We start from the raw sequence: 24654 nt of genomic DNA on the forward strand, positions 1-24654 counted from the left end.
GTTAAAGTGGCAAAGCAGTCGTAAGAAACTCTGTTAAATGGCAAAGCCGTTGTAGGAAATTCTGTTAAAGTGGCAAAGCAGTCGTAAGAAACCCTGTTAAATGGCAAAGCAAACCTAGGAAATTCTTTTAAAGTGGCAAAGCAGTCATAAGATACTCTTTTAAAATGGCAAAGCAGTTGTAAGAAACTCTGTTAAGAATGAAAAGGAAACCTGAATATGCGTTACGATAGCACCTTAACGAAAACAAAAGCAATAGAATGCGTGACGAGACGATATAGGATACGAAGAATAAGGGGAAAGAATATATCTTTTGTTTCGCGATCTGTAGGTTGATCAGAAGGGAGCAAGATAAAACCGGACAAACAGACAATCGGTGTAATGAAACTTAGTTCTAGTATCTAGCCGTTTTAAATGTTGCATACATTCACACTTAAAACATCGCCTGTACCACGACATGTAGAGCATAAAACCGAAACCCTTTTCAATAAGAAGTAAGAAGCTAAACTATTGTTATTTTTTGATAATATCAGCGATATGGGTATCAAGTAAAGGAATTCGCGGAGTAGAATGCGAGAAACATAGTGGTGGGCATGCGAGATTCGGCTGCGGCCGAATATAATTTTCCGCTTCGTTTTTCAGTAGTACTAGTGGAAAAAGGTTAGGCATTTATTTAGAGGAATACATTGGCAGTAAATGGAAAATAGAAAAATTAAAAATTATATAGAAATTATACTTAAAATACTAGCATTGCACGTTCGACCAAAAGCGTAAAGTAAAATGATATAACATCTCGACCAAACTTAGAATCGAGAAACCCATAAATAGGCCAAATATGCCACCGCAATTGGCCAAGAAATCCGTTACACCATATAGCTCTGAACGTTTCGAAGTTATAAATTGATTCTCCTTAAAATAGATTTCTAAACGTGACATTTGCAGGTCCTGGGGTGTATTGGTGATACCCATGGCACTCAATAATTTATCCAAATCGAAATTGCCCTGAGATATCTCAGCATTGTAGACTAGGGAAGTACAGGCTGGCATACAATTGCATTCGGTTAGACCGCGATAATTAAAATCGGTCGTTTTAAGACCTTCAGTAAATTCCCGCAAAAGCAAATCATCTTCGGCTTGCGCGTAGCAATGAATTTTATCCTCCCTACATATGGGCATATCGTGGGTGCGAGGCATAGAAAATTTAACGCAACCGCATTTGTTTAAAGTGAAATTAGTGAGACATTCTAGTTCGCAATTAGTTTGGGTATATATTTTGAAAAATTTCAATTCCCGTTCATTGCTTAGGAAGCATTGTCGCCTCTGGGGATGATAATAGGCTATACCTCCCGATGTGGTAATCATATTTGGTTTTACTGCTATTAGTATTTCTTTACCCAAAGGTATGCGTACAAATTGTTTTGACACTTGCGGGACATCGTCGGGCGAATGTAATAAAACTTTAAAACCTTGTATGGGTCCACGGCACAAATAATCCAAATTTTTGCCTAAATTTTGTATGGCCACAAAAAGGCCAGCACGTGAACCGGCACTTAAGACTCGGGCCGGATATGTATGAATGCCGGTATTTTTGGAATAACCGTTTTCTAATGACCAACTCAACGATCGATTTGATAACCAATTGCTCTTTGGAATAATGATCTCTTGGGCTTTCTGATGCTGACAAGTGTTTTCACGATACAAATCTGTATTATTCAGCCCATTGAAGGTAAAGCAGACGCCTTCTTCCGTATAGGTTTCAATAAATAAACCTTTACAATCACCGAAAACATTGAACCATTTGCAGAAGGTGAACATCGCATCAAAACTGGGTGCCATTCGATCTAAAACGGCAAAGTAATCCACATGTTGCGGATACAAGACTGGAATACCTTCATCTATGATCTGAGTGTTGCATATATGCAATAAAGTAACAAACTCCTCTAGTTCGGTATCACTCAAATTTGCCATTTTTGCAGTAAATCTTCGTTTATTTTTTACATTGACTTTTAGCATATTAAACAAATCACCATAAGAAGGCGCTGAAACGATAATGATAATGATAAATAATTACATATATAAATGAAGTAATACCATCTTACCATCCAATCTCAAAGTTCTTTTAGTTTCGGTGCATATGGTTACAGCTGGGAAAGGTATATTCCAAACAGGTGTAGATTTCTCGGAGAAACTCACTATAACCGGCGTTTCATTCCATTTAATATAAATGTTTCGAATCAATGTTAAAGCGCAATAAATAGAGATAACAAAAACGCTAAACCAAAATAGTTTCTCCCTGAACGGTCTCGTTTCACCCAAATATTGAATACCATGGATCGAAGTCTTGGCACAATAGTCACTTACAACTGTTCGCATATTTGGACAGAATATTTTCTTATCAGGCATTTCCGAAGCAGACGATTTACTAATATTATCCCCATCATCATCGATCGTTCCATTTTCATTACCATTTAAGTCAACTTCTTTCGAATTCATTATGTAGAATAAATGACAAGCAAATGAAGCGACTATTATAGCACACTGAATGTAAAAAAAATGACGCATAATTAAATTACCGTTATATTAGAAAGTAAAAAAAAAGAAGTAAGAAAGTTATATTTGGCGATGGCCGAATCTCGCATGCCCTCTTTTATTTGATACCTATATCGCTGGTATTATTAAGAAAAAACTAATCCACCAGGTCGCGATGTCCATCATATCCATTTTAGAACTAACCCCTTTTTCAGCAGATCATACGTCTTCATTTGAGGAATGTACAAATTAGTTTTAAACATTCGACCTTTCTTGACTTATGAGATAAATAAGCATAAAACTTCAGAAAAGTGAAGAAAAAAATGAAAAATTTAATCACTTGTAACTTGTGTAGGCATGGCTGATTTTTTCCATTTTTACACGTAAAGAGAAGAATGCTTCGGAAATAATAATATCTGAGTAAGGAGCAAAAACCCACAAATTTCATTGCTACGCTCAAGCCGAAGATGATTTGCTTTTGCGGGAATTTACTGAAGGTCCTAAAACCAATATTCGGTTAGACCGCAATGCTAGTATTTTAAGTATAATTTCTATATAATTTTTTATTTTTCTATTTTCCATTTACTGCCAATGTATTCCTCTAAATAAATGCCTAACCTTTTTCCACTAGTACTACTGAAAAACAAATCGGAAAATTATATTCGGCGGGGCCCGAATCTCGCATACCCACCACTATGTTTTTCGCATTCTACTCCGCGAGTTCCTTTACTTGATACCCATATCGCTGATATTATCAAGAAAAAATTAATCACGGTGTCTCTACGATATTCATTTTAAACTCAACCCATTTTTGGGCAGATAATATATCATGATTTGAGAAGTGTAGAAAATAGTTTTAAACATTCGGTCATAAGCACAAAACCTCAAAGAAGTGACAAAAGAAAATTTACTTACTCGTAAATTTATGAGGGCATGGCCGATTGGTTCTATTTTTGGATCTAAAGAGTAGAGTGTTTTGTAACATAAATGTGAAATATTTCAGCCTTGTAACTTTAATAAATTTCGAGTAACGAGCAACAATCCAAAATTTCTTGTTAAAAAAAGCGTAGTTGCGTTCAGTTTACGGTCCACTGCTCTGACCAATTTCGTCCATTTTTAAAACCAACCAGCGTACCCAAATTTGAACATGATGTCTTAATTTTTGCGACCAACAGAGTGTCAACAACAAACACGATTAAGACGGACAGACATGGCTTAATCAATTCAGATTTTCATGCTGATCAAGAACGTATACACTTTATATGAGATCGGAAGTTTCCTTTTGGCTGTTACATACATAATGGAAAAAAAACAAGTTGAATACACCCCCATCGTTCAATGGTGGGTATAAAAGTGAATAACAATAATTATTAATTAAATCGTTGTAATTGGAAAATACAGGTAGGGGAGAATATATGGAAGGGATTTGAAAAAAAAAAAATGATCGCACACCCAACACATTTTTCCAGATTTAATTCGTATCCTAAAATATTAAAATGAAATCCTATTAAGGCGGCTAAGCTTTGGCCCATTTCGTTATATTATTATACTCGTAACAGGATGCTATATATGTATACGATATTATAAGAAAAAGAAACGTATGGTCATCTTAATTTTAAACTTCATCTAATATATGAATGTGTGCTGGACGAGCAAATTAGATTTTGATGAGCATTCAAATATGGACGTCCTCGTATAGCACGGTTAATTCGTATTTATTATACGAGATTTTTATTATTGTTTGTTATTCAAACCATGATACGATATATGGTTTCAGCTTAGATGTAATACAAATCAAGCAACGTGTATTGCGTCTTACCGAAAACTTTTTTCCACATCTCATCAAATTTTCCGTTGTTAATTTGCTGAATAATAGAACCTGTGTTCGAGGCAATATGTTTTGTGTTATATTAAAATGAAAACTTAAGACGGATGGATGGAACTTGATGATGGATCTGGATGGAATGCAACATCATGATGAAATACAAATATTGAACAATGCAAGAAAATATTTATTCAAAAAATTACAATTATGATCATAAAATTAGTTTTCTTCAGTTACAGCTAAACTGTTTTTTTTTTTCTTCTCAAAATTAATTAAAATCCCTCTTCATTAGTTATTTACCCTTCATTATAAAAGTTATCTCCCCATTTCGACTTAACAATTCTGCTAGAATTTCGTTATATGAGGCTAAAAAAACTTTGATATTGTTTTGGAAATTTCCCTCTATATACTACTGTAGAATCTATCTCATCGAAAAAAAGGTTTTAGTTTTTTAGCTAAAATCATTCCTTCTTGTAGATCAGTTAAATTCAACTAAGGAACCGTTATATGTTAACGCAAATGTTTTTGGAAATTCTTGGCATAATTAGAAAATTGAGGTATTTAGTAATAGTTCAATTAGTTCTCCCTCATTCAAAAGGTGTTTTCTAAATAGTTCCCGAATATCATTAAAACGACCGCCGATTATATCCTTGCTTAAAGAAAACAAAGTTTCCACTCTGAACCACCTGATTGTAGAATGCAATATAATTGAAAGCAATTGAAAATAATATCCCCCCATATATATATATATATGTATATATATTCAATTATATATACATATTCAATTTATATATATATTCAATTTTTTAAAACAATATCTATAATCAGAATTATCGCAAAGTTTGTACCGTGCCTTACGAGAGATGCCGATATAGCGAAAGTGATGAAAGCGGAACGAATTCGCTTTAATGTCGTTCTTTTCTTGCAATTTGAAATTTCGTTTGACGTGTTGATAAGTTTATTCTCTGCCATATGACAACATATTCAAACAGCACACATCGATATATATATGTATATATAAACGTGAACGTGAATTTTTCAACAAGCAAAAGCAAAACAAAAAGTCTCTAAGCGACGAATTTTTCAAACTATGCAAACTATCGGCAGTCAACTCTAAATACGCGAATGCGTTCATCTCTTAATTTAACGACTTGTGCTATACATATTGCGAAATTTTCTAACTCATTTAATATATGACCAAATTTTTTCTTTGAATTTTTTTAATTTTTAAAATGAAAAAAGATTAATTTAATTGTTAATTTCGAGCAAAAAACGCTCTAAAAATATTTCGCTTTTTTTGCTTTTTTGCTAAAGAGTTTCTTGCAGTATAGCACGTGTTCTTATTTTATATAAAATGTTTGTATTTTGTGTGTAAAATATAACAAAAAAAAAGAGGAAAAAAAACAAAATGTGCGCAGTGCATAGATAATGTGGAAAATTTTTATTTCTAATAAGAGCTACGTTAAGCTCGAAAGGCATTTTTAAAGTAATCGAAAATTTTTGATAAGAAATGCTGCTTAGCTACAATTTCATCATTTAGTGATTTTTGGCTTACATTTATTTCTCATCGATTTCGGCGAACGGAAAAAAATTTGTTCAGCAATTTACTTTTATCAAATATGTTTCTAAGCTAAATGACAAAAGAAAAAAAAAAAAAAGCGGAGATACTAAAATAAATAAAGGACCTTCAAGCAATATATGCAAAAGAGAGAAGTATACCATTGAGAGTGTCGGGGAGGGAGGTCATCTGCAAACCACTTGTGACCCATCTCCAATCCGGTATATGGCATCGCAAGGTTTCTTATTCGCACCGAACAACTGACACAACTGTTCCCCATATATGTATATACATACATGATTATATATACGTGCTCATATATAGATACATTTTTTATTAAAGTAATTGATCACGATGACGCACTGGGAGGACTTTTATAATACGCATCTACCACCAACGGATTTCGAAGATAATCGTTCGCTATTAAAGGAATTTTGCGAACGACACAATAAATTAAAAAATCGAATTGTCCTTGTAACTTCAGGTGGTACAACAATACCTTTGGAGCACAATACTGTTCGCTTTGTGGATAATTTTAGCGCTGGTACACGCGGTTCCTCTTCCGCCGAGTATTTTCTTGATCACAACTATGCTGTGATTTTTATGTATCGTCAAAAATCTCTTGAGCCATTTACACGTCACTTTACTGGTCAACAATTTTTTGATATGCTTGATATAACCGATAATGGCCAAAGCACCACAATAACCGTGAAACCAGATTCAGTTGATGTGTTTGCACCAATATTGGCCAAATATAAGCATGCACGTGAATCCCAAATGATACTTTATATGAGCTTTACGAGTGTTGTGGATTATATGTGGTTACTGAGAGCGACTTGCGAATGTTTGACTGCGTTTGAGGATCGAGCCGTGTTATATTTGGCGGCAGCCGTATCAGATTTTTACATTCCGCAGGATAAAATGCCTACACATAAAATACAATCCGGGGAAGGTCCTCCTACGATATCATTACAATTAGTACCAAAAATGTTGGCACCTTTAGTCAACTTATGGGTGCCACATGCATATGTTGTTTCGTTTAAATTAGAGACAGATGAGAATCTATTGATTGCGAAAGCCCGAGATAGCTTAAGTAAATATAAACATAAGTTAGTTATTGCGAATATATTGCAAACACGTAAACATCGCGTAGTTTTCGTAACTCCAACGACATCCTACGAAGTACATTTAAGTCGAGAGCAGTCATTGCAAGGCCTTGAAATTGAGGAACCAATCGTCGCCGATGTAGTTCTCAAGCACAGCGAATTTATTAACATTAACTTTAACACTGATCAACGTCAGCGAGGCAGCGTCGTCGCATCCAAGTAGATTTTGTGCTGTGATAAAAAAAAAAATACCCGAAACAGTAATGGGATGCAGTAACTAAATGCACAAAAAAAATTCATACGAATTGTCTTTGGCAACTTACCAATTAACTTAGCGACTTTCAATACAATAAGAATATTGATAGATCAACTGTCACGTCCGCATATAACAGGGCACTTTGCAACTCGACCGAATTCAAGATGATGGGTAATCGGAAGATTCGCTTCATACTGAATATAATTTTTAATAAATTTTTGCTTATTAAGAACAATTAAGTACAATAAATCCGTGATTATTTCTTCAATTTTTCTTTTATAGAGAATATAAAAAGACATTTCAGTTATATATTTTTGGGATATGGTGTTATAGACCTTCACATTAAGGCCTTTGTATTGTGAGACTTATATGCCTAACATATTGGTAGTTTATATAGCATATAATAAGCGATGTACGATTAACGTTGCAAAGTTTGGTTAATAAAGATTAGTTTTAAGACATAAATCAAAAAAAAAAAAAAAAAAAAATTGAAATGTTATATTGTGTTAATGTAAATATAAAAGTTAACAACCTGAACATGAAAACTTGAAGGAATTTGCTTTTCTAATCACGTAAGTGAGTTCACTACTCAAGATAAGCATCATTATGTGCATTAAAATGGTCATAGAAGTTATTAAATAATCGGAACAAATTAAAGAAGGAAGCATTGCCAAATTTATGACATGTGAGAATGAGGCGCCCAGCAGATCAATTTGTGTTGCGAATTTCTTACATATCAATTGCCAAAAATGGGACAACAATTTTTGACAATAATATATCGGTAGCTATAGAAGACTTCATGTCTTCATGCCTAACGATACAGAGATGCTCTAGATAAAGAGAGGATTCACAACTTTCATCATATTTAACTTCTTAGTTCGTGAAGTAGACTTCTTTCGGGAAAAGTCGACCTACCAAACATGCCATTCGATGGTGCAAGTTCAGTACTTCGGCTCAGCATTTTGTTTTCGAACATTTGTATTCCATCTTCTCGGTGTTTTATGGGAAGTGATATGAGATCGAAACAGCGAATTCAATTCTTAAGTTGCTTATTGATCATTGGTTTGAGAACGTTGTGCCCTGACTGCCAAATCTTCAGGTCTTCTTTTCATAATGTGCTTGAGAGATTAGTCGGCGATTATGATTTTTGCCAATAAACGAGAACATTTGTTTTCATTTCTTTTATAAAGAGAGATTCCAAGGTTAAAATGATTGATTGCAAGGTTAAAAAATGTACCGTAGAAGACGTTAGTTTTTACCGAGAGACTTTCGGACGCATCTTGAAATGAAAAATCAGCAGACTCTACTGAAAAGTCCTCAAAATCTTGAAGCTCATGTAATCTAGTAGTATGCAAATTAAATAGAATGCGGATCATGCGACTGTTTTGCTGCGCCTATGGCCAATCCGTAGTTACGTCTAGAGTAAGGATGAAGAATTTAAAAGAAGTTTAGCCAGTTTACTAAGATGACGCAATTGTAAGCTGTTTTGATATCCAAAGGAGCGGATGGCCAAGGAAGCTGTTGAAAACAATTAGCTACAGAATAAGATATATATATTCATGTTGTCTATTCTGATCGCCTCGGTCAAAACTGCGCAAATTCAAGGAAAAAAGTTCTCTAAAGCAATGAATTTTTTTTTTACATATTCTAGGAGGTCCAATCCGCTTATTAGACCGCATTTTTTAAACCCCTCGTAAGACAATCCTTATATTTCCTCCACCCACCTTTAATATAAAATATAAAAGCTGAATTCAACCATTTTGACAATTTTTTTTTTTGTATTCTTCTTGCTAGATGCCCCTACTTCTTTCAATAAAGTGCCTTATGCCTTTTTTTACAAGTTAATTCAGGTAGCTTGCAGAACGCTTCTTGGATCTATCTTCGCATTTGTCTATCGCGTTGGTTAGTTCTGTTTCTGAAATTTATTTATTTAAAAATTTAGAAATACGTATATATATATAATATATATATATATACAATTTCATTTAATTCCTTTTTCCTTCTTGTTATTCCCACAACAAAATAGTTTTTCAAAAAATGCAAGCGACAAATTTAAAATCATATGGTGCTTGAAATGCTAATCATATGATTTCGTTTTGTTTGGATAAACACGTCACTGTTTTCTTTATCATTGCAATGCATGCAGCAAAATTAAAATTGTACCAAACAATTGCATTTTGCACTAATGCAACTACACATGCACATAAATTATATTTCAACAATTCATGCATGATGCCCAATGCAAATAAAGTCATTGTGTGAAATGCTTAAAACTATCACGTCATAACGGACGTAGTAACTATGGTTTTAATTGATTGAGGCTACCAAAAAGGTAAAAACATGTTTGCTTCATCCATTCAGTCGTCTAAAAATGCTTTGCTTTCTTTACGTGTCATGCAGTGCGAGAAATAAAAAAAAAAAATTATCACAAATATAATAAACATTTTATTATTACAAAATTGAATGATGTAAAGAAGTAAAAAAGGAAGAATATTTACAATAGCATAAAATTACAGTTAAAATTTTGGGATAATTAGAAAAAGTAGAAAGAAATCGACTTGTTTTTTAAACAAAAATAAATTGTATTCTTTTCATTACATATACAAGTGTTATAGATAACATAAAAGTTTACTAGGACTACTTGTTAAAGCGTTGTGAAGCTTAAGGAAAAATTAAAAGTTTAGTAAGCATGAAGCCTCACAAAATCGAACAGTGTGTTTTTCACTTCTTTATTTCTTACCTTTCGTAAAATAAATATTTCAACCTGGCAATATCGTATCTATTCAGCCTTTTATTTAACAGTGTTGAATTTTGTAAAGAATAATAATGAGTTCGATAAGATAGGATGCAGACTGTAATTTTCAGAGTAAACGGAATAAAACAGAAAAAAAAAAGACAGTACGAAAGAAATACAATTGAGTTTTGTCACCGCCCTGCTAGTTTTATATTTAAGAACATATGCCCAAAATTTAAATCGATTCATTTAAAATATTGTGCAAAATACTAGTGTAAGTGCAAAATATTGATGATTCATAAAAATTACGTAAGAAATTTTATAAGTTTAAAGTAATAAAATTGTTAAAAAAAGAAAAAAAAAAAAAAAGTTAGTATTCAATGCGTAAACATATATATAAATATGTATACATACAAATAAAGGAAAGATGATTTCATTGTAATCAATGTTGTCAATTTCTCATAAACATAATAAGAAAGTAAACGGATGAAACCAAAAGTAGAGGAATCATAAGAATAACAACAAGAATATATGAATGAAAGAAATCTGAAGAAGTGAAATTCTTATATTGTGGTGTAGTACAAGAAATTTGACTAGGCTAACGAACAAACGCTAAAATGTTAAAAATCTTCGACTGATCTCACCAAGCAAGTTTAAACGCCTACGTCTTAACACTTTTTGTGATATACATAAAATCGTTTTGTCGCTACAGCATCTACGAATCATTTGCAATACATAAATTCGTAACGTTTTACGTTAATTGGTTTCTTTTCAATATCATGCTCATTTGGTTTTAACGACTACCACTGACCTCATAAAGAATATGTTAGGATTAGTTTTAGGGACTTTTGAAAGATATTAAAAGGAGAAAAACCGGAGTTTTTATGAAGTCAACGCTTTCCTTTGAAATTAAAAACTTTACGATTGAAAGCTCACCTAAAAAAAGTGCAAAAGGAAAAATGGTGATTGGGGTTGAAATAAGCATAAAATAGAGACCAAAAGTAGGAAAAAATATATTACTTTTTTGTACATCGCCTGAATTGAGATCGCTTTTTGGGATGCTTCATCATTTCTTTTGTGCTGAAGATTCAATCTTTGGTAGCGGATGGATGTAAACAAGATGTGTGAGTGGGTCTATGTGTGTGACGGTGTGTGATGTAGAAATTGATAGAGAACATAAAGGAGTAAACGTTAGATCTTTGCGCTTACATTGCTCTCATGAAATTTTTATATAAACACTTAAAGTGAGTCTCATTAATATTGGATTAAAAACTAGTCCATTGTCCAAACATAAAAATTTATTTTACTATTTTGTACTAGTACTAGGGAATTCATATCAAAATTGAAAAAGAAAAATAAACAAAACATTATTCCAGTAGACAAGCAACAGTTCAAAAAACATCGCGTCATTAATATTGGTTTTTTTTTTTTTCATATAAGGAAGGATAAGAAGGTAAAACTCAGCATATTATCAAAAATTAAAATTTGGTGAGATATCCTTTTTCCTTAATAACGTCATTTAAACGTTTGGACAAATTTTGTATAATTGTTCCTGTGTGGAAAATAGTGATCCTACCCCATTCCTAATATAGACTGTTTTTCAGGTCTTGGACGTTAGGAATTGAGTGCTTTCGCACATGGCGGTGCAACTCATCCCACAGTTTGAGGGGATTCATGTCTGGTGATATGTGGAAGAGGTTAAAGCCCTTTGGTGCAGTTGTATAAGAGCCGATCTTAAATTAAGCGGGACTTACGCTTGATGTCGTTGCTTGGTAAAATCTAAATGTTTCCAAAGTACCAAGTTTTTCCACTCTTTCCTGCAGTATTGTTAACAAAGTCCTCCTTGTTTACAATGTCATCCATAAACATCAATTTTCCGATTCCATTGGCCCAATTCATGCCCACACTATAACGTGACCATTGCCATTCAAACGAGTGCGCCTTAGATATGCGCTCGCGATCATTTTGGTACAGGCCTTGTTATCTTAAACACTTATCGTGCGAAGGGTGTTTGCTATTTATAATCGAACATTTGATTTTATTACCATAAACAAATTGATTTGAAAAAGTTTTCCTTAGAGGCTGTCATGATACATAAATGTATACGTATATATTGATGTTTCCAGTGTGTATCTGAAGTATTGTAAATTTTAATTGAACGATATGGCACGTGCTCGCATACACTCATACAAATTTTTGTTTTTTTCTATGTTCTCTTTAATTCAATTCAAACAATTTCCATTCTATTGCGATTAACGTGGTGATAGTGCAAGACAGGGGCGAATTGCATATAAGTCGTACGTGAAACGTTTCATGCCATTTAGGTGTGAAGAATGATAATGAAGTCAGGCATAAAGACAACGATGCGAATTAATGTTTAATTCAATATTTTTACCAAATTGTCTCTCATCCATAGAATCAAATCTAAAAATTATTGATGATTTTCCTTTTCGATTTTTGTCTTTTTTTTACATTTCCCCAATACGAAATAAACCCAATGCTTGAAAAACAGTAAATTTGATGAGAATCGTACGCTGATCAAAAATATAGTTTATATATCTAATGGGATTTTTGATGCGTTTCTCTAGTGCGAATGTATAAAAAAAAAAACACTCACAAATTATTTGAAATATAAAATAATGATTTTTCATTTAATTAATTCAGAAATTATTTTTATTTTTTTTTTTTTAAGAAATTTTTACAAGTCATCAAAGGATTGCTTCTTAATTAATTATGATAAGAAAATCAATCTTTTTAAAAATGTGATTTTTTTTTGTAAATTTACGGATAAATTTGAAATTTGCAAAACAACAAAAAACAAAATTCCTTTGCACGTTGATTCTGTTTGGATTGGTTCACAGAATGCTCATAACGTACATACGGACAGATATATCGATGGATAAGCGAGTGGACAAATCAAGACGGCATATTCTTTCTTTGTAGGTCTCCCTCTTGGCAAATGTTTTTCCAACAATTTGAAACTTTCAGTGCTTTATCCGATCTTTAACAGGCCTGGTCAGTTATTGCAGAATTTTTCTATTGAATATACAGGTCATTTTTATAATTTGTATCTACTATAGCTTAGGAATAATAGGCAACAAATCCATTTATTTTTGCAGGTTATAGGGCAGACGGGTCTTTCAGTCAATTTATTTGAACTATGTAATTCTTTCTTAAAATATCTTTTAATTAGGATTTTATTATGGATGGACATTCAATTAAATGGACGGATCTGTGATGAATGAATGTTTAAATCGATATTTTTTAGTTATATCTGAATATTTAAAAAGTACTTTAAGTACGTGAGCATCGTGCGGTGCAGACTAAATTTTCGCATGCATTCAATTCAACTTAACGTCATCGAATAGATTGCTTTTTTCTTTTTGTTTTTTTTCTATTTCTATACTTTCTTCAAGCGGTTTCGGGGGTGACTCAATATTTTCTTTTTATTCGTTAATAAAAATTTGTCTGTTTGTTTGGGTTGTTTAAATAATGATGATTCATTTTGAGTGACAGCAAATGTTTTATTAAGAAACTTTAATGACTATCTGCGTGCGCGTGTGTGTGTGTGTGTGTATGTGTGTAAAAGAATAACGCTTAAATTGTTTTTGTCTCTTTCGATTTTTAATTTTATTAATATTTGCGCACCTGTGTGTACACAAATGCCCGCTTATACCGTGTTTATGAAAATTTATTTAAATTTTTCTTTTTAGTATTATCACTACGCCAATTTTTTACTAAAAAGAAGAGGGAAATATAAGAAAGACGAGTCGTCTGTAATATATTGAAGTTAAGCCAAAATTGTGCAATTAAAATGTTGACTGATAAGCGCTTGCATTTAAAGCTGGCGCTAGCTGTCTTAGCCACGTGTTATGTACTATCCACCGAAGCGCAATTAGCCGCTAAACTTATACAAAATCCTTGTGTCAATAAAGGCAATTGCCACGAATGCATTCAAACGCAAAGCTGCGCCTGGTGCATGCGGCCCGATCATGGTGATAAGCCGCGATGCTTTCAGCATAGTTATTCAAATATTTGTCCCGAAGAGTACATATGGAATCCGGATACCGAACAAAAATTCATTATAAATCGTGAATTAACTCGTGCCGGTCAAATGTCTAGTTTCGGCGGTGGCCAAATGTCTTATGGCGGTTCATATTATGCCAACTCTTCATATAGCAGTTCCGCTTCCGGTTCATATTCCGGATCATATGGTGCGGCAGGCTCAGCTGGAGCTTACGGCAGCGCCAGTTCAAGTGGCGAAATTGTGCAAATTAGTCCTCAACGTGTAGGACTGAAATTACGCATTAGTATGTATCTTTGTCTTTGCTTATCCACTTTAATTGTGTTTCGTTTAATTATAAAAAAAAAAAAAAACAAAAAAAAGTAATAATAATAATAATAAATATTTCTAATTTACCCAGATCAAGTTCACAGCTTACATATGCGTTATTCACAAGCCGAAGATTATCCGGTCGATTTATATTATCTTATGGACTTGTCAAAGTCAATGGAAGACGATAAAGAGAAATTATCTGCTTTGGGTAATTTATTGTCAGAGACGATGCGTAATATAACATCAAATTTTCGTTTGGGTTTCGGTTCGTTTGTGGATAAGGTGTTGATGCCCTATGTATCGACTATACCTAAAAAGTAAGTAATACGTCATTTAAGATAATTCCCTTCCATTCTAATAATTATGATTATTTTTTTGCAAATACTTTATTTGATTTAAGTTTATATATTTAACTTTATAGTTAATAGTTAAAGATATTTTAGATTACATCCTACAGATTTATATTTAATATATTTACGTATGCCATTATATTTATGTTTTTTTTGGGGCTTAAAGAAATAACAGTACAATGTCTAATGTCTAAGGAAAAGTTTAATTTCCGCTTTCTCAAATGTGCACGACAGTTGAGTCTAGAGTTGGACTGATCGGCCATAAGTTTCTAACGCTTAGTTATTTCCTTCCTGAGTCCTGAAACGAACTTTTGCCATAGGCTTAACATAGTTAGGCACCAACTCACTACATTACTTCTCTGGCCTCTCAATGACTTACAGATCGAGAAGTCTGTAAGTAGACGGGTCCTGATTCGGTCCTGTCGTCTTCTCACCGGTAGCATCTTATTGCAGTCAAAATAAAACTTTGTCATAATGTGTTTTATTGCTCTGCTTGACATTCGCATGGGGAGGTAAGAAAACATTACAGTCTGCTGCAAAAAAACTCGAATCTGACTTAAGTGTAGAATAATTTACGCCGATCCATCTTGGTTATCTGTTATCCTTTTTTAAATTGTATACTCATTTCTTGAGCTGCAATCTTTTTCTTTTTCTTGGAAATAGAAGATAAGTAATAAAGACAGAAATTTGAAAAAAAACATCCATAGAAGCGAGTGGGTTGCCAAACTTAGTATGCTTAGAAAGAGCCATACTAATTTAGTAGGATACTTATGATCCCTTTACGAACAGCAGCTACCAACTTACGTAATTATAAAGCATTCAGATAGGATTTCAGTAAACTTGAGTTGCTCGAGGTGAACAGTTTCTAACGTATTGGACGCAGTGGGGAGCCGTCATAGTTTAAACGTGTATATACCGTTACGCCGATTATAAAAAGGACAACAGTAAAAAAGTAAAAAAAAGCGAAGCGGGTAAAAAAACCTTTTTCTAAGATATTACGGTTGTTCTAAAGGAATACAAGATTAATCGGTTGCCATGTTCTGATACATTTTTATACCTGTTAACTTAAATATTACTTTTTATTATGTTAGAGACAGGTCGATTATCGATTCGCTGTAACGAGTAGTGAATTTATAGCTGCCGATAAAGTATGCATCAAAGATCGAAACATCCTTCGATCTTAAAATATTTGCATGTGCTACTCAATACTCAATAGCATATGCATAATAGGATCGAGTGAACTCGATATTGATAGCTACAATCCCACTCTCACATGGTAACGAGTTAATAATGCGAAAAGTAAGCCACAAAAACAAGTACATAGATTATGCAAGAGTATCAATAGGGGAAAAGGTGACGACAGTGTGATGGGGAAAAAAAATCAATTTAAGAAAATCGTTATTAAGAGTACCAAGCAAAAAAAAATCTACCGACTTATTTAGATTAGTAGTCCAGTCATCTCGAAATTATGTTAAATTTGTGTTCAAATGGATTCGGAAAGTTTCTAAAGCAAAGTCAACTCTTTGACATCTGTTAGCTCGAAGAAGATTTTAATTGTAAAGCAACAGAAAAAAATGAGACCGAACCGGAAGGAAGGAGGAGGACCGCATCATATCAATTTGAGACTTGGTTGGTGGTGGAATACATTAACTCACAGGCCGTATACATATGTTGGACTTAACTGGACCACTTGAGACGCAAGTTAATAAACAAAACATTTTTAATATTAGGTGTACAAATAAATCCCTCCCGCTAAACTTGGTTGCTTCGAATGTATATGAAGCGTGCAATTCTCCCATAATTTCAGGCATAGACAACCTAAACACTAATGTCTGAATGGTGTAAATCCGATTTGTTTACAAGTTGTCATTCAGTGTATATCAAAGCTTAAAGAGATGAATGTCATTTATGGGTTAATCTGGAGAAAAAATGCAGCTAACGCTGGCAAAATGAGTAAATTGGCTTGGAATGAAAGTGTAGTAAACTACAAAATAGTTAGAAAGTAGCTTGCGAGATTTTGCCCAAACAAATTTTCGCAATAAAAACAATAAAAAGTTCGAATACGTCCTTCCGTCTTCCGCAAAAGCAGAAGAGAGAAATTGAGAAGTTTTACCGTATCCAGGGGTATTCTCCAGACCTGGAAGACTATAATTAACAGTTATGCATATTTCGATTGTTAAGCTTTGCAGTTCAATTGTATGAAAATTTCAGTGTCAGGAATTTATTTGTACACCTGTTATTAGTATAAAAATTTTAATTTCGCATTATTAACCGTCATATCAAACGTATTAAACGCATATGAAGACGAATGTATTTTATCTTATTTATTATTTTCTTTTTTATAATAATTCAACAATTTTTTGATTCATATATTGATTTGTTTAATGTTTTTTTTATTTTTTTATATATGTTTTGTTATTTTCTCGGTTATTACAACAATTTTTTCTCGTTAACATTTACTAACAAATTATTGTTAAAAAAAAAAAAAAACCAAAAAATCCCTAAATATTTGCCAATGTATTCAACAAATTATGAAAAAAAAAAAAAAAAACAACAGACTTGAACATCCCTGTGAAGATTGTGAAGCTCCTTATGGTTATCGCAACCATATGCCCTTGAGCACTGATACTTCAACATTCACTGTAAGAATTAAAAACATATTTTCTCTCATTTATTTTTAATTTTTGTTTTTTTTTTTTTATCTCATTGCATTTAAATATAGACATTCTCTCTCTCTCTCTCTCTCTCTCTCTTTCTCTCTCTCTCTATCTATTTCTATAATTAATTAATGTACGCGAGCAATAGTATTCATTTCATACACTAACGCTTACACCAACATTTGTCATTTCATATTTGTGTTTGCTTTCGATTTTTTTCGTGTTTCTATATTATAAATATCCTAAAGAGAAAGGGAAAAAATAAAAGACCGGAAAAAGCTCCTTAATTCGCCTTGAAGCGAATTTTGGTTACCCACCATCGCAAGGTTATCTGCAAATTTCGATCGCATTATTAGACCTAACGTGATTACATTCGCAAAATGGCAATGACAAGCCTTTGCATTTAGCTTTAGTTCAAACAGCTGCCGTAAATTGTAACGTTTTCGACATTTATGGTATTTCAAGAAACTTTCTCTTCTTGGTGCGTTCATTTTGAAATTACACTCACGTTATGTGCACTTTCAATCTTATCCTAAGCATAAGTTTTGAGACTAGTCTTAGAACAAACTTTATCTCCGTTACGAATCCTGTGATCCGTAACAGATCACAGATATCGCCAGCTGGTAATCTTAGATATAAATAATCAGGAAATCCAAGTTCAAATTGCAAATGCTTATCGCGATCGGATTTGAATTAAAATTATTGTTTATTACTACCTTGTGACGGTGCTGGGTATTTGCAAAAAAATCTGTTTATAGCTTTTTGCGCTAAATTTTGTTATAATTTTAAATATCTTCATTTAATTTTTGTTGGCTTGCAATGCCTTATCTTTTGTGGACTTGTTTCTATTTGTGTTATAATAACGTATGCGGCTTTTTGTATATATTTCTTATTCTATGCTGTGATATATGTGTGCATTTGTTCTTTATTGATTATTATTATTATTATTATTATTATTATTGTTAACTAGAATACATTCTTAGCATTACCCCACCGGTATTGTGTTATAAATAAAACAAATGTTAGTACTTAGTTGTATTATTATGTTAAAAAATTCGAAACTGGTAAGATAATCATAACATAGTCATATGGTGTTGTCTTATACTTTAAATACTGCAATACATATCAATCGTATACTCAGTCTATCCGTATCACTATTTACTTAGTTATTATCATATAATTTTAAGTTTTTTTTTTTTCTCAATTTTTTGTTTTAAATAATTTTATACAATTTTTTTTCCTATTCTTATTGTTATTATTATTTTTCTTATTATTCGTTTATACGTCATTTAAAGTTTATTTTAAAATTGTTCTTTTCTTTTCTCTTACATTTCTTTGGCATCTTTGTTGTTGTTATTCCATAATAAACATCTATTGAAACATTTTTTGTATCTAAATTCACATCTCTAAACATATCTACTTTCTCTATACATATATTGTAATAACTATTCTTAAAATACGTACATAAAAATATACAAAAATTTAAAACAAAAAAAAAAAAAAAAATCATTAGCATGATCGAACCTTGTCCGGGCTGTGCTGCACCTTATGGTTATCGTAATGCCATGCCTCTAAGCACGGACACGTATCGTTTTTCAGTAAGTTATTATCGTTGTTGCTGTTATTGTTTTCGTTATTGTTGTTGTTATTATTATTATTATTATTATCGTTATTATGCATTTTCATTTTCTTATTAACCTTGTTGTTACATAAACAAATTATTTATTTACATTTTTTTGGTTTACTTTGGTTTGCATGTTTAACTTTCAACTATTACGCCTGCCGCCTACTTACATATCCTTCTCATTGTTGTCATTGTAGGAACCATTAATTATTCAATTCATGTTTTATTTTTTTTTTCTCTCTCTCACTCTCTCTATCTATCTCTCTATCTCTCTCTCTCTCTTTGTTTTCTTTTAAATGGTACACTTTACTTACTAGACATGTTCAAATTGTATTTTAATTTTTTTTTTATTTTTTCAATTTGTAAATGTATTTTGTTTTTTTTTTTTTTAAGAGTATATTTAAAAATCTTTGCAAATTTTGAAAATCTCTTTATTCGCCCCGCGGAGGATACAGGCATAATTATTTCTTTCATCCCATACATACCGTCAAAAAAAAATATATCAAAACTGGCACATTTTCTAGTTGGATTATTACAAGATAAAGGAACATTCGCCCGCACTATATCTTTCAAATTAAGGGGGCTTAGACGACCATTGTGCGTTTTTCAAAATATCAATTGATTTTGTGTTGGCCATCAATACTCAAGCCTCGCGTAAAACGACAATGATGGCCGTGGCAAAATTTTAAATGGTCGAAAATTTTGATTTTTTAAACCCATTCGTTCGGAAGTATACGAACACGTACACTTTAAAAATTTTGAAAAATCGTAAACACAACTCAACAACAACTTTCGTTTTTCTCATTCAAATTTTGTACAGTGGCGTTAAAACAACTTTCTCCAGAGAAATATTTGGATGTTATTTTTATTTTTTTTTAATTAAACAATTAAAAATACGCGTCAATCATACAAAATCAATATTTTTTGGAATTCATTACTAGATATAGGAATGTAAAAGGTGTACAAATCAATTCAACTTCATTCAAAACATGCTTAATAATTGATATAGATATCATCATCATCTACGATCGCTTGTCATTTATCAGGTAGATCATGGATGTTGTCGCGATAGAAACTAAGGAATTTGAAGGCGAAATACCCATAGAGGCATTTTCGCATATCTTCAACTTTTGTGAACCGCTGACCAGCTAAATATGACTGCATTGACCTGAATAAATAATAGTTGGAAAGGGGCCTAAATCTGCCGCAGGGTGATGTAAAATTTCTCAGCTGAAGTTAAAAATTAGTTTCTGGGTTGCTTTTCCTGAAGACGTACGCACCTACGCAAATAATTAATTTTGAACTGTTTAGCTTATTGTGTTTTCATTCCAAATTCATTAAATGTTTGCCGCAGAGTCCCTTACAGTAATAGTGTTTTGCGAAAATGGTTTCGGTATTGCCATTTTTTAATATTTTTCAGAAATAATTTACTTTTTTAATACTTACAAATACGCCCGATAACCTCGTCCGAATATTTTTATTTCGCTAACTCTTTTGCGCAGGCTCTTACAGTCATCTAATTGGTTAAGTAAGATAAGTCAGTTTTTCCGCAAATGTTTTTTATTAGGTATAAAGCTCTCGCAGCCTTTGTTGTCAGAAAAAGTCTTTTTACTTTGCGATATTGTTGTTGGTATTAGGGACAGGTTATTGGGAGAGGAAGTCCAAGCAATTAAAAAACTTCAGATATGTGTATGACGCACGCCATTAGTATCAACCGCAAGCGACATTCGCAGCAAACCATATCGAAGTCCGATTTCGAAAGCTCGTCATATACGGCAGATTATTGTTGGGCTTCCTTATCCAAGAAATTTTATGGACATGAATTTCAACATCAACAAGCACGAAATCCGTGACAGTACTAATATACTAAGTGTATTTTTATCAAGCTTTTAAGTCTGATGTCAGCACACAACATCGTGTAGGTGACAAGTGAAGAAAAGATGTTTTATTAGATACGTGCGGCTTTGTTACTTCCTGATCGGCATGTTTTTGTCGATTTGTTTGCGAGACGTGGAAAGGGGAAATTCTTTCCTGATTTTCTTGGCTCTTTCAGACACGAAACTCAGCCCGATATTCGCACACACGGAGCGCTACTTAAAATGATGTAAACGCTGGGATAATTGTGAGAAACTATGAGTAACTGATTCTTACAGAATTTGTAAATTCAACTGAGACTATTGCGATTTGCCGAAAGCCTTTTTTTCACATTTATTGTACCTTAGACGGGCGGGTGTTAATAAAGAGATTCCGCCTAGTATATTATTGTTGTTATGTATGTATAGCATAGCATACATATTGTTGTTTTCAATTAATAGAGATCGGCACAGAATGACTTAAAGAAAAAATTTTTGTTTTAAAAAACTCTTGTTTTGTTCAAAATAGTTCGTTAAACTTGATTAATCGCAAAGTTTTGTTTCAATCCTACTAAATTTTGAATTGAAATTTTTTTCGTTAACACAAGAAGTGTACCATTTATTTTTTCCTTATTCAATAAGTAATTAAAAAAAAATTATTTTAAAATATTTATAAATTGTTCTCTCATGTATTAAAAAAATATTTTGAAAATATTTAGTCCGAAGTGAAAAAAGCGGCAGTTTCGGGTAATTTAGATGCTCCTGAGGGCGGTTTTGATGCTATTATGCAAGCGATAGCTTGTCGCCAGCAAGTAGGTTGGCGTGAGAAGGCGCGTCGTTTATTGGTATTCTCGACTGATGCCGGCTTCCATTATGCCGGTGACGGCAAGGTATATTTGATAATATGATAATAATTTTGTTAAATTTAATTAATGACGTATGCCTTTTATTTAGTTGGGCGGTGTTATTGCCCCCAATGACGGTGAATGCCACTTGAATTCCGAGGGACTATATACGCATTCTGTAATTCAAGATTATCCGAGTATATCGCAAATTAACCATAAAGTTAAACAAAACTCAATAAATATTATATTTGCTGTTACGTCCAGTCAGCATTCGGTTTATGAGAAACTCTCTCAGCATATCGAAGGATCGTCGAGTGCTATACTATCGAATGACTCTTCAAATGTTGTCGATTTAGTTAGAGAGGAATATGGAGTAAATTATTTTAAGAATTATTTATTCGCTGGCAAAATATTGACTAATATTTGTTTTTACTTTCATTTTTTTTAATTTTTTTTTTTTATAGAAAATATCTTCCTCTATTGAAATGAAAGACAATGCGACTAGTCATGTCAAAATTACTTATCATTCTACTTGTTTGAATGGCGGTTCGGAAATACCCACCTCGAAATGTGACGGCCTTAAAGTAGGCGATGTAGTTAATTTCACTGCCCAAATTCTAGTGACTTCTTGTCCGGCCGATCCTGCCGAATGGAATCAAATTATACAAATTTATCCGGTGGGCATTAACGAGAGTTTAATTATCGATTTGGAAATGCTATGCTCTTGCCCCTGCGAGCAACCCGGCTCAATTGGTTATGAAGTCAACTCGCCACATTGTAATAATTTCGGAACTTATATGTGCGGTATTTGCGAATGCGATGAAATGCATGTTGGGGACAATTGCGAATGCTCCACCACTGATGTGCACTCAGATAAAGAGGGTGATTTAAATTGCCGGGCCGATAACACCACGCAAGTCGATTGTAGTGGCCGTGGTACATGCTTATGCGGCGTTTGTGATTGCGAAAAGCGTAGCAATCCGGAAGAGATTATATCGGGACGGTTTTGCGAATGCGATAATTTCTCTTGTGAGCGCCATAAGCAGCTATTATGCTCTGGCCCCGATCATGGCGTATGCGAGTGCGGTGTTTGTGTATGTAAGCCGGGTTGGACTAGATCCGCGTGTGATTGTCAGGCCTCAAATGATACATGTATACCACCAAATGGTGGCGAAATTTGCTCGGGCCATGGTGATTGCGAGTGCGGTGTATGCAAGTAAGACTTGAAAACTTTTAACAGAAAATACGTCAATCGTTACAAAATTATTCAATTAAACTTCGATTGATCTATAGGTGCCGATCTACGGAAGAAGGTCGCTATTCAGGCAAATATTGTGAAAAATGTCCGACATGTTCGGGCCGCTGTCATGAGCTTAAAGACTGCGTTCAATGCCAAATGTACAAAACTGGCCCTTTGAAGGATGAAAACGATTGTGCTACGAATTGTACTAATTTTACACCGATTGCTGTCGACAAAGTCGTTATCAATGAAACAAAAGATGAACTCCTATGCATGTTCTACGATGAAGATGATTGCAAATTTACCTTTAAATATAGCGAAGCTGATGATAAAATTGAAGTGCATGCCCAGCAAGAACGCGAATGTCCACCGAAAGTGTTTATGCTGGGAATTGTGTTGGGCGTTATTGCTGCAATAGTTTTAGTTGGTCTCGCCATTTTATTGTTATGGAAACTTCTAACCACTATACATGATCGTCGGGAATTTGCACGTTTCGAAAAAGAACGCATGAATGCCAAATGGGATACGGTAAGTGTTTGAATTTGAATTCATATATATATATATATAAACGGATATATTAAACAGATATGAAAATTTTTTTAGGGTGAAAATCCAATTTACAAGCAGGCAACTTCAACTTTCAAAAATCCCATGTATGCCGGGAAATAATTCGGGGCTGGCTTTCCAGAAACTTGAGTAAACGTGAATTTTTCCTAGAAAATCATTAAAATAAGAATAACAATGACCACATGTTCTGTTTCTTTTTTTTTTTTTTTTTTTTTTTTAATAAAAGTGTTTATATAACAACTGCCATTTACCGCGATAAATCGACGAACAACAAACAATAAATTAAAAATAAAATACATTTTTTATTTTATTGTTTTTTTTTATAATTGATTAATATTCTAAATGTGGAAAGAGAAGAAAAGAGAAAAAAAAATGTGCCTAACAAACCATAAGGGTCTGTTATATATATATATATTCTAAAACATAAATATATTTTTGTGTATTTAACATTAGTATTTATAATTAAAGGTTTACTTTGTTAAAGAAATTACTTTAAGATTTTTATCTAAAAAGCAAGATTAAAACAAATTTAATTAAAACACTAAACATAAAAAGAAAAACGCAACAATTTTGCAATATTTGCCCCAAATATAGAAAAAGTAAATTTTTTTTTTTTAAAATTATTTATTAAAAAATAATTATCTTAAATATTTGTATTTATTAAGATTCTCTCAACTTAATTTTTTTTTTTTTTTTTTTATATTTATGTATATAATTTAAGTGTAAAAGTTTTAATTGCCTCGTGTGTGTGTTTTATATTAATCAATTTGCAATTTTTTATCTTGTCTTGTGTTATTGTTTTTGGCATTTTTTTAACTTTGTACATTTTTATTTTATTATTAAATATATAAAATTTGAACTGATTTATAAAATATATAAACGATATAAAGTAATAAAAAAGAAAAATTATTTTATGAATTTATTATATTTAAAAAAAATATATTATATTTTATAAAATTTGTTTTTTTTTTTTTTAGAAATAAATCATTAACATTAATATTATATTAATATCAAAACGAATTGATTCATTTATGCAATAATATGCTAGACAAGACTGTTAGAATTACATTTATAATATCTATTCTGGCAAGGACCACATCACATACATATTTTCTTTGATTATTTATCGAAATTTGGCATTTGCTAAAACGAATTTCTATATCTTTTCCATAACAAG

General features: G+C 32.5%; 3 protein-coding genes across 4 annotated transcripts; 2 read left to right on the forward strand and 1 right to left on the reverse strand.

Annotated features, from left to right (window-relative positions):
* Positions 1 to 688: 688 nt before the first annotated feature.
* LOC119640718 (pickpocket protein 28) lies at positions 689 to 2479 on the reverse strand. Its single transcript, XM_038038920.1, has 2 exons — positions 2097 to 2479; positions 689 to 2036 (listed from the first exon to the last, which is right to left on the reverse strand). Exons 1-2 carry the CDS (start codon positions 2398 to 2400, stop codon positions 742 to 744), a joined length of 1599 nt encoding a protein of 532 aa, XP_037894848.1. The 5' UTR covers positions 2401 to 2479; the 3' UTR covers positions 689 to 741.
* Positions 2480 to 5457: 2978 nt separating this feature from the next.
* LOC119640725 (phosphopantothenate--cysteine ligase) lies at positions 5458 to 7759 on the forward strand. The gene is made up of 2 exons (XM_038038934.1): positions 5458 to 6193; positions 6252 to 7759. The coding sequence occupies exon 2, from the start codon at positions 6264 to 6266 to the stop codon at positions 7236 to 7238; it is 975 nt and encodes a 324-aa protein (XP_037894862.1). The 5' UTR covers positions 5458 to 6193; positions 6252 to 6263; the 3' UTR covers positions 7239 to 7759.
* Positions 7760 to 10139: 2380 nt separating this feature from the next.
* LOC119633107 (integrin beta-PS) lies at positions 10140 to 23687 on the forward strand. Of its 2 annotated transcripts, XM_038026356.1 has the most exons (9): positions 10140 to 10279; positions 13719 to 14315; positions 14430 to 14658; positions 17249 to 17333; positions 21545 to 21715; positions 21780 to 22043; positions 22135 to 22886; positions 22964 to 23438; positions 23514 to 23687. In XM_038026356.1, exons 2-9 carry the CDS (start codon positions 13820 to 13822, stop codon positions 23577 to 23579), a joined length of 2538 nt encoding a protein of 845 aa, XP_037882284.1. In that variant the 5' UTR covers positions 10140 to 10279; positions 13719 to 13819; the 3' UTR covers positions 23580 to 23687. The 2 variants fall into 2 exon arrangements, with proteins under 2 accessions (XP_037882284.1, XP_037882293.1); XM_038026365.1 differs by lacking the exons at positions 10140 to 10279; positions 17249 to 17333 and adding an exon at positions 18862 to 18946.
* The last annotated feature ends 967 nt before the right edge of the window (positions 23688 to 24654 follow it).

The sequence above is a fragment of the Glossina fuscipes genome, unplaced genomic scaffold, assembly GCF_014805625.2.
Source record: "Glossina fuscipes isolate IAEA_lab_2018 unplaced genomic scaffold, Yale_Gfus_2 0, whole genome shotgun sequence".
In the NCBI taxonomy this organism is placed as follows: Eukaryota; Metazoa; Arthropoda; class Insecta; order Diptera; family Glossinidae; genus Glossina; species Glossina fuscipes.